The sequence below is a fragment of the Dryobates pubescens genome, chromosome 16 (assembly GCF_014839835.1).
Source record: "Dryobates pubescens isolate bDryPub1 chromosome 16, bDryPub1.pri, whole genome shotgun sequence".
Classification (NCBI taxonomy): domain Eukaryota; kingdom Metazoa; phylum Chordata; class Aves; order Piciformes; family Picidae; genus Dryobates; species Dryobates pubescens.
The window spans coordinates 18,448,303-18,458,785 of NC_071627.1; the positions used below are offsets into that span (position 1 = coordinate 18,448,303).

Here is a 10,483-nt window from a genome sequence, read left to right on the forward strand (position 1 = left end):
TGGGGAGACAGGAGCAGCTGTCTTCCCTTGCATCCCTGCTTGACCTTTCACTCTCTACCCTACCTGCTCCTCACCCACGGAAATGCCTCCAGCCCTTTAATGGCTGCAGTGCTCCCACAGCATTTTGATTTCTAAAAGCAGTGATTACCCTATCCCTGCTCCTGACACCCCTCAGACCAGCTGCAGTTTCCCAGTATTCCCACTCTTTTTCTGCTGGTCTTCTCTCTGTGCCTTGTAACAGGAAAGAATATTGTTATTAAGGACAGCAGTTCAAAACACTGCCAGTTACCCTTTACCCTTGTCTACCCTGAATGAGCCCATGGAGCTGCTCTGAGCAAAGCTCTTTTGAGCTCTGGCTGTTCTTGTTTGGGGGGTTAGGAATTTGTGGAATGATTCATGTAGGTCTTTTTTTTCTGTTAACACAGCTGCAGCAGACAACTGGGAAGATTTTTGGAGAGGAGGAGGGGGAGAGGAACCAGTTTGCTTCGTGCTTGGGGTGAAATCGGCTGCCAGGATTTTGGTGTCCAGGTAAATCCTGTGCTCGCCTGTCTCGTGTGGCATTAGCAAATGCAGCCATCTGCCAACAGCAGGTGTCTATATACCTGTGGAAAAAAAGGGTTGGAAGGGGCACCATGTGATCCTTAATGCATCATTTTTTGTGCAAGTGAGCAGGCTTAGGAGTAATAAAAGCAGTAACTGCTTGAGAAACTCTTGTCTGATTGTGAGCAGAAACTCCAGCATTGGTGCTGTGTAGGATGGGAAGAAGACCTCCAGAATTAGGAAGATCTAGAAATGTCCTCTCTCTCTTCCTCCCTCAGTTCCTCGTGGTTTCTGTGTCTTGTGTAGCTGCACTGTTAGGGCACTGGCTGCTGATCGCCCTTTTCCCTCCAACCCCACTCACCCTTGGGAGCAAATCTAGCTGGGAGACTCCCTGGGACTGATTTTAGTGGTGGGGAAGCTTTACCCTGAAGGGGTGAGGACAATCTGGAGCCATGCACCAAGTCTCTGCACTGGGGCTTTTGCCAAGACCTTCTGACGCTGGGCAGCTGCATGCTGGGAGTCTGGGGATGGAGGTCCCCTGGCTGCTACTGACCTCAGTGTGAGCTTTGGATGCAACTCCTGTAGCAGGATCAGGCTGTCTGGAAAACAAGGGGAAGGATCTTGTCTATGTGTGAAAGCCAGGAGGGGGAAAGCTGGGGGGTCAGTGACTCTGACCTCTACCTGGGAAACAGAAATCCATTTTAATTCCCCTTTTCTTTCCTTCTGTGTTGTTATTCTCTCTTTGTGGTAAGGCATCACTTTAAGAAGTGGTTGACATTTTTCTTCTCTTCTCCTCAGCTGCATAGGGAAGTCTTGATGGCCTGTTCCCCATTGCTAGCTCTCCCTGTCCAGCTGCTGATTCACAGTTTGCCCAGGAGCTGCACTTTTGTGTGAGTAAACAGCACAGCTCTTTCTTTGTCTCTGTATGTTTGCAGAAGCATCTCTACCACACCAGGCACCTGCCCCCCATATGTTTTTAAATACAACCTGCAACTACGTTTACCAAATGCTATAGCCCTGCACTCTTTATTAGCTCCCCAGAAACTGAATGTGCTGTGGCAGGAGCTGTGTTCTTGTATTTGTTCACACTCATCCACCTCTACATCTCATGGGGCAGAGTCCCCTGCCCCAAGCTCTCTCTCTGGCTTGGGTAAAGACACATCTGAGCCTTTGGGATGGCTCTGTCCTTTGCTTCACCTCCCTATGCTCTCCTTTGGGTGGCTTGAGACTGTGTTTCTGGGACGGGATCAGGCATGTGCCACAGGAGAGCACAGGTGCAGCTTTGCTGGCATGCTGGAAACAGGGAATCAAAGGACTCCTTTATCTATGGATGGAAAGTTCCTGAGCTGCGTATCAGGGGCACTGTCTAGAAGTTAAAGTCTTGGGAGCAGCAGTTTGCACTCTGGAATCCAGCGTGCTTCTCTGTTTCCCTTTTGCTCTGGTGGATGAATGTCTCTGGGTGAGGCAAAACAGCCCAGCCCTGTGGGGATGTGGATGCCCAGGGAGGGCACTGGCGCCACAGGCTGGCACGGAGCTCACCTGCTTTGCACCTTTTCTGTTCTCTCATAGCACCCCTCAGAGGGGCTGGATGCCTGTGGTATGCCTGGGGTAGTGCTGAGGGAATTTTTGGCACTAACTTTACATGGGTATGTGTATTTCTGAAAACATTTGCCAACCTAATTTTGGCTATTCTTGCTCCTTTCCAGAGACGGGAAAGGAACTTGCTCTTGGCTGATTCACTGCTGATGCAAAGTGACAGCCAAAATGCTGAGGGTGTGTGGCTCAAAGGGAAGGGAAACTGAAGAGCTGCTCTGCTGGGAGCTGGGGATGCAGATCTTGCTCCTGGAAGGGCTTGCAGCCTGACTGCAAGCACCTCGACTCTGTGCCCCAGGGCTAACACCCTGTTGTGCTCCCTTGGGATGGGCAGTTGTCTTTCCTGAGCCCCCTGAAGCTCTGCCGTGTGACCAGGCTTTGCTGACCACCCACCATGGGAGAGTAGGACATGACTGTTTTTTGGGAGCAGACACAGCAAATTCTGATGGCAAAACTGTTCCCATTAGCCAGTGAGGCCAGGCACGTTGTGTGCTCCCTCCAAACAGGTGGTGGTTGCAGGGATGAAGAGCTGCGTGAAGCTGGAGTAGCTGGACTCACGCTGCCAGCATGGAGCACCACACAAGCTGGTGGTGATGAGTGTGAACAGCTGCAAAGAGCAAGAGTTGCCTGGGCAAGGATCTCCTGGCAGGGCATCTCCTAATTGCTCCTAAGTTCATAAACAAGGTGGGGTCTCTAACTCTGCCTTCCTGTCTGAGGATGGGCCCACCAACAAAGCTCCACATGTAAGAAGGCTCTTACCTCTTGAGGGCTCCGTCAGTCAGCAAGATTCCCTTCCCGTTCCTCACCTCCAGTTTCAGGGGTTTACCCTCCTGCCTGCCCTGGCCCTGCCTGCAAGTCCTGCCCCTGGACTGGGCCTTCTGGAAGGGAGGCAGGCAGGAGCCCCTGGGGCCCCCAATCCTCCAGCAGTGCAACAAGTGTTGGTATGCCACCCGAAAATCCCTGTTGAGCGTCCCGTAGAGGATGGGGTTCAGGGCTGAGTTGGTGTAGCCCAGCCAGAGGACAACAGACATGGGTGTGCCTTTCACCCTGCTGTCCCCCCACATCCCTCGGTACGTAAACACTGTGAAATAGGGGAACCAGCACACAATGAACGCTCCCAGCACCACTGCCAGCGTTATGGTGGCTTTGTGCTCTTTCACCATGGGCAGCATGGGGCTGTTGCTGCTGCAGCACCACGTATGGTTTATTCTCTTGGCTTGCTCCCTTGCTATCTTGAGTATCCGGTAGTAGGTGACGCACATGATGACCAAAGGAATGTAGAAGGTGAGCAAGGCATCCACGAGCCCGTACACAGGGTTCACCTCCAGCGTGCACTCCTTGCTGCAGCTGGGGACTGTGTTTTGCACTGCAGTCCCATTGGTGTTCCAGCCCAGGTGGATGGGTAGAAAGGACACCATCAGTGAAACAGCCCAAATAACAACCAAACCCACAGTGACCCGGGGAGGAGTGACCACCTGGCCGTAGCGGAGGGGGGTGGTGACAGCGAAGTAGCGGTCCAGGCTGATCATAAAGAGGTGGAGGATGGAAGCCGTGCACAGCATGACGTCCAGGCTCGTATAGATGTTGCACAGAGTGCTGCCAAAGGGCCACTCTTTGGTCAGTTCATAGAAGGCAGAGAATGGCAGCACCAGGAGACCCAGCAGCAAGTCAGTGACGGCCAAGGAGACAATGATGCAGTTTGTCAAACTGCGGAGCCGGCGGTCGAGGCTGACTGCCAGGCAGACCATGATGTTACCACAGAGAGTGATCACGATGAGGATGGTGAGGCAGGACCCAACCAACAGCTGCAGGGGGAAGTCCATCCTTTTCTGAGAGCTTGTGTGATTGTAACACAGATCCATAGTGCGGCTGCATAAATGGAGCAGTCCTGCTCTCACCGGCTCCAACGCTGTGTGGAGTGAGCCTCTAGTAGGCAGCCCTAGAGCCCTTTCCAAAGTAACCTTGGGCCTGCAATGACCTTGGGAACGCTGCAGAGTCACTTCACGTGTTCAGGCTTGTGTGCTAGGAATGACACAGTCTAGGGAAAGATGTGACCTGGTGACTTTCTTGTGCCTGTTGGCCCCATCTCGTAGCTTGGTTCTGCAGCCAATCCTCTGTGGCAGCTTCTAGCGGGTCTCAACTACTCCATTCTTCTCTCCTGCCTTCTTCTTTCCTCTGAGCAGCTGTGGGGCCAGGTCCTGTGAGGTCTCATGTGCTTTGTGTGTTTGGTGGGTGACAGTGGCGAGTGGTGCTTCAGCAGGGATGGAGCTTTGCTGTCTCTCAAGGACAACCTGCAAAGAGAGCATCAATGCAGAGTTGCAGAAGGCAAAAGTCCTTTGAGCTGACCCTCAAACTCCTCTAGAAACAGGGCATCTGCACATCCCTGGATGCTCCAGCCCACTTAGAGCTAAATTGGAAAGTCCCTTGGCAGCCAGGGAAACATGTTCCTGCCAGCTAGCCTTCCCCAGCCCAAGTAGCATGAAAACATAAACACAACTTCATCAGTCCCATTCCCAGCAGCTGAAGGGCAGCAAGGAGGTTTGTCTTTTGAGAGTTTGGATGGAGCCACTCCTGCTGTGGGACAGGGACACAGAGTGGAGAACATCCCTTGTAGACTTACTTTTTATGACTATTTTCTGTCTGGAAGTAAGTAATTAAAAAGGCAAAGATAGAAACAACACAGTAAACTTGTCTAACCTCCAAAATAGCTGTTAGCTGCTGATTGTGGTGGTCTCCAGGACCACGGTGCTACTAGATTCAAAGGGGCCTTGGTTCCTTTGTGATTGCAAGAAACACCGACACCGGGAAGGCACCTAAAGGGGAACTGAGGCACTGCAGGGACAAGAGAGTGGAGACCGGGAACTGGCTGAGGAGCCCAATGTGCTTTGCTAGGACCTCCATGGAGATGCCTGTGATGCAGCTGTGGTCTCCTGCTACATGTTTCCCAGGTGAGGTGATTGGTCTTCCCATCCTCCCTGATGTGCTGGTGGGAGAGAACTGTGCCAGTCCTCAGGGGTAGTGCAGAGCCAGCTCCCCAGGCTCTTTGTAGCCCACAGAGTGGCAGTGAATGCTTCTGTGGTGCTGCTCAGGCTCGTGTGGGAAGGTAGAGCTGTTTTTTTACAGGGTGCAACAAACTGCAGAGATGGAGCAAAGAGAAGAAACTCCAGGAAAGGAAAAAGTCCAGCCTGGGCAGAGGACAAGGATGGGATTTTGTAAGTAAAATTTGCCCTGCAAGAACAAGGTAATGATGTGGAGCAGGCTGAAATACTCTTCAGATGATTTATGTCTTTGATTCAAGGTTAAAGGCTTGGGGGCCAAGGGAGGGAGTACACTAGGAAGACTGTGTGAGTAAATAACCACCGACTGCCAGGAGCCATACAATGCAGAGGTGGGGACTGGGCTGGCGAGATTAGAGACGATACCTGCGGCCCTGCTGCTTCTGAAGGAATTGAAAGCGAATGGCAAGCGATGAACTGGCCTGTGGGGAGCCTTCCGCTGAGCAAAGCAAACTCATTGCCAGACAGAGGGTCCTCTGAATTTGGGTGCTGGGATTGAGGCTGTCAGGAGAGGGAAGCAACGCTTTCAGGCAGGGCGGCAGCATGCGGAGTGGTTCCTTACCTCCTGCTGCAGCGCAGGCTCTTGCCATGCAAAGCTCTTTGTTCGCGCACAAAAGGAGCGTGGAACAAGCTGAGTGCTGCATGCCCGCTGACGGCAATGACAAGAACAGGTTGTTCTCAGAGAAGGGTATTTCCAAGTGAAAGGGATATTTTTTCATTGCTCCCAACGTGTGGAAATGGTAGGACAAATTATAGGGGGAGTAGCACACTTAGAAAATGCTGTGGGTGGATCGCAGCCTCCTACGTGGCTGCTTCGCTGCACATCAGCAACCTGCTTCTGCCACCAGCTTTTGCAGCTCACGTGGGCTCTGCTAGGAGTCAGCTTGGGCTCTGTGGGTGGGTCCCAGCTCCGAGCACGTCGAGGTGCTTGGCACCTGGGGTGGTGCAGGCAGTGCCACAGGGCAGCCCCTGGTGCACTCCTGCATTGCAAACCTGGCCAGAAGTAGTTTTGTTTTTCTGACAAGCTCAGGGTGAGAAATGGGCATTTTCTTCCTCCCCCTGCCCCCACTGTGGGCAGGGAGTAGAAAGTATTTCCAAGTGAGATATAGAGCCATGGGGCTGAGGTGTGGAAAGAAGGAAGCAGAAGTTTCTGAATGAATGGGACAGAGGTGTCCCCATCCCCGCACAGGAGCCCAGGTATCACTCCAAAGCCCTGATGGCTCTCAAAACCCTGGCACAGGCACCCTCTCTGCACATGTGAGCTGCAGGGTTCAGGTGCCTGCAGATCCTTGGGACTGTTCCTCCATGGGACAGGGCAGGACCTGCTACCTGCCAGCTTGGACATGGGATGTTGCAGCCCTAACTGTGGTGGGCATGTGAGAGACTGTCCTGTACTCCTTGGCCAAATTATCTCATGGATCTGGGTGATCACAGCCTCTGAACACGGCTTTGCACGAAAAGCAGGCTGGAGGGCTGATACAGATGGGTGGCTGTGGGGTCAGCCCACTGTCATTAGAGCACTGTTCTCAGTGCTTGAGGCTCTCTCCTGGAGCTCCGACCCTCTGGGACTCCACATCTGTCCCTGGCTTTCTGCCCAAGCCACTCACAGCCATCTTTAATGGCAGGTCCTGTGCTTTCTGCTCCTGTTGTGTTTTGGCAGAGCAAGTTAATTTCTTCCTTGATGTATGAGTGGAGCAGCTGTTTCCCATGGCAGCCTTTCTAGCAATAGTCTGAATAAATGATACCCTTCCAGCCCTGTCTCACCAGGCAGCTTTTACGTTTACCTGATTATCCTCATTATCACAGCCTGGACTTGTTCCTGGTTCCAAATCACCTTCCTGACAGTGACGGACTAGAGCAGGGCATTGCTTGTAGGTCATCCTTCTAGTGCCTTTTCCAGCGGTGCTGGTGCTCTGATAGACACTATCTCAGCTGTGAAGGCTTGTCAGGGTGCGTTTGCTTTGTTGCAATCATCCTGGTGTTTCCTAAAAGCCAGATATTTTCCCTATTTTTTTTCCCCCAGCTGCTTAGAGTAGCAATATTTGCTGTCAGTCCCTAAGCAGATGAATTTGTGCCAACCCATTGTGTTCCTGTCCATCTCTGGATCCCCTCATTCTTCTCCTGTAGTCCCTTGGCCAGTTCAAAACTTCTCCAAAGTTTCTCACCAGTGCATTTTCTTAGAGGAGCTCTCATTTTCTGAGCCAAGATTGCTAATGAAAACTGTTAAATAAAATTCATCTGTAGGCTGATCTTTAAGGAACTCTATTAATAGCCTTCTCCAGAGCATTAATGATCCCTCTGTTGTAATGTTCTATCATCTCCCCATTAGCCTCCTCACAATTATCACAGTAGTTCCTGCCTTCTCCTGCCTCAGTAGATATTTTTTGCTCTCTTGAAGCCCGTGTTACATTTGATCCACTGTGTTCCCATTTCAAATGCCAGCTATCTCCTCTGGGGAGGGGGCTGTGATTTGTCCCTGTGAGGTTTCTCTTGCATTTTACCCTTTTCCTTCTCCTCCCCATCTTTCAGCATCCTGTTCTTCAGCATCATTTATTCCAGCGCTTTGTGCACTTTCGCAGCAAGACTAATGGGATGCAGCATGGCAGCACGGGTGATACACTTGCTGCTCTCTGTTTGTGTACCTCTACTTCTGCTTTAATAGGTTTGTTTAAAACCCCCTAAAAGCCTGGACACATGTGCACCAGGATTGGATGCACGGGCAGAAGAGAGCACTTGGGGGTGCCTGAGCACGGCAGCCTGTCTTTGAGAAGCCTTTTCCACTACCCAAAAGGGCAACAACAGCAGTGGCTGGGGCTAAGGAGAAGCTCCACATGAAGCCTTTTAGCTGCAACAGGGTGGCTCTGCTCTGAGCCACTCTGAAAAGTGAGTCTGCTCTCTGTGTTGGTTTCTTTTTGAGAAAAGTACTGGCAGAAGTCACTTAGGAGCAAAGCAAATTCCCTGGCCCTGCAGAGCTTGCAGCAGAGTGTCTTGGCTTTTTCTAAAATGATGTCCAAGTGCTTGCAGAGATTAAATATCTGGGCATGCTGTGAGAGGTACTTCAGACAAACCTGTGAGACAGGCAGTGGGGTGGAGATTTCTTCTGGTCTGAAAAAGGATGTTTGAGGTTCAGTGGTGGGGAGTGGGCAGGGCCAAGAGCTGCAGGGACCCTGGCAAGGGTCTTGTTTGATTCTCTGTTAGAGACACGAGCCTGCCTCATGATGGGACATGACCACATTTGCCAGAGTTTGGGCTTGAAGGCAACGTGAGAAAGGACAAATGTGAGAGTGGTGAAGAATCTAGCTTGCTCTGCTGCCCGTGGAGACCTTTGGTGGAGTTGTGGGGCTGTTCCTAGCTTATGAGCGGCCTTTCTGGAAGGGCTGAGCTGCTTCCCATGTGGTGCTGCATCATGTAGCATTGTCCATTACACCTCTGCCCCTGCACTCAGTAAGTCACATTGCTGGATCTCTTGTTTTCCTTGTCTCCATCTCTTCCTTGAAATTGCTCATCTGCCCTCTGCTCCCTGGGGCAGAGCTCTTGGGTGTGCTGCTAGTTGATGCTCACCCCACCAAGGTGCCCCAAGTCTTCACCTGAGTGTGTAGATACAGCTCACCTTACAGGCGCACACAGACAGTTGTAATCTCATTTTTGCAGAGCCCCTTTGCAAACTCTCAGGAGCTGTGGGGGGACACCAGAGTTCCTCCCAGCTGCATCCCGAGATACTTCTGGCCCTGATTCTTGGTATCCTCTGGACCCTGGTGCTCTCTGTGCCCCATCTCAGCCTGGACCCTGACTGATATCAACAATTTCTGCATCTGGCATGAGCAGAGGGGGTTGAGAGGCAGGATCCAATGCCCACCATGGCCACCAGCCCTCCATCATGCTCTCCAGAAGGAAAAGGATTCTGAAGGTAGGAGAGAGTTTGGGACCCCTGAAAGCAGAAAACTCAGAGAGGTATGCAGAAACCAGCAGGAAAGACAGCACTTTGACAGTTTGTTTTGTGGAGAGTGCCAGGGGAAGGTGGAAGTGAAAACAGAGGCACTTGGATCATAGTTGTGCTTTGTTGTGTGAGTTCCCAGCACAAATCAAAGGGTTCAGCTTCCCTCTGAACCCTGTTCTGGCTGGAGGACAGTGGGCACTGCATGACTACCTACCCCTCCTGTACCAGTGCTACAGCCCAGCTTGAGGATACCCAGTCCTGGAGGTACCCTGCCCCACAGAGCCTAACCCCTGCTCCAGCAGATCCCACAAACTGCTGGGCTAGGGAGGGCTGGATGGAGGCTCTGGGGTGCCCAGGGAAAGGGCTTGGGCAGCTCGGTGTGAGAAGTTGTCTTAGCAGCAGACCTCAAGGGGAGGCTGCTTGGGCAGAGGTGCTTTACACCTGTAGATGCTTATGTATGACAGAGCTCTGCCTCTGTGCCCTGGGCAAACTCCACCTGCGTTCTCCCTCTGACCCCGACGTTGTCTGCTCCAGCAATAGCCTAAGTCCCAAACTGACTCTGCTGCAGGCTTAGCAGGATGATAATGGACCAAGCGTCTGATGTGTGACAGACTCTTGCTCTGAATCTGGGTGGCCCACTGCAGGCTGCATGGCACACCCCAAACTCAGCGAGGATCCCCCAACCCCTCTGAGATCTCACCTAGAAAGTTATTTACCGCTTTAAGAACGAAGTGAAAAGTAAGGCAGAAGCTTTACCTGGGAAGGTGCTGCTCTCCCCCAGCGCCTGTCGCAGGTGGGAGCCCTCGGTGGCTGCGCTGCCTCCAACTTTCCCGGCGCACGGCTCAGAAGCTCTCGGCGCTGCGAGCGGCGTCTGCCTCCTCTCCGCCTTTCCTCCCTCCTCGCCTACCAATATCCAGGCAGCGCTGACTGCAACATGAGTCAGACCACAAGTGGGTGGGATCAGAGCTGTGAACTCGGACGCCGAGGTTATCATCCGGCAAATTTGAAACGCCGAAAGTGAGCCGTACGCCAGGCACGCCGTGTGCCGGGCTCCGCCGAGCCGTACCAGGGGTACCAGGGGTGCGGGATGCCTGCTGCCTCCTGCTGCTGCTTCCTTGTGTGCTATCCTCACCTTCCTCACTTCCTTGTATCCTACTGTCTCCTCGCTTGCTGAAATTACGGTTGTAGGGCCCTTGCTGCTTGCTCACCGTGTGTAAAGCCACCCTCTTGAGTGTCTCTCTGCTGCAGGCACCCATTTCCTCCTGCCAGGGGATCTGGGGCTGTCACTTGCTCCCAGCACAAGCCCGGTTCTGCAGTCAGTATGAACCCCCTGAGAGCAAGCACAACTGAGCCTGGA

The 10,483-nt window shown here is 52.6% G+C and overlaps 1 protein-coding gene across 1 annotated transcript; it reads right to left on the reverse strand.

The window, feature by feature from the left end:
- Positions 1–2,842: 2,842 nt before the first annotated feature.
- On the reverse strand, positions 2,843–9,991 carry HRH2 (histamine receptor H2). Its single transcript, XM_009904684.2, has 2 exons — positions 9,883–9,991; positions 2,843–4,424 (listed from the first exon to the last, which is right to left on the reverse strand). Exon 2 carries the CDS (start codon positions 3,993–3,995, stop codon positions 2,889–2,891), a length of 1,107 nt encoding a protein of 368 aa, XP_009902986.1. The 5' UTR covers positions 3,996–4,424; positions 9,883–9,991; the 3' UTR covers positions 2,843–2,888.
- Between the last annotated feature and the right edge of the window lie 492 nt (positions 9,992–10,483).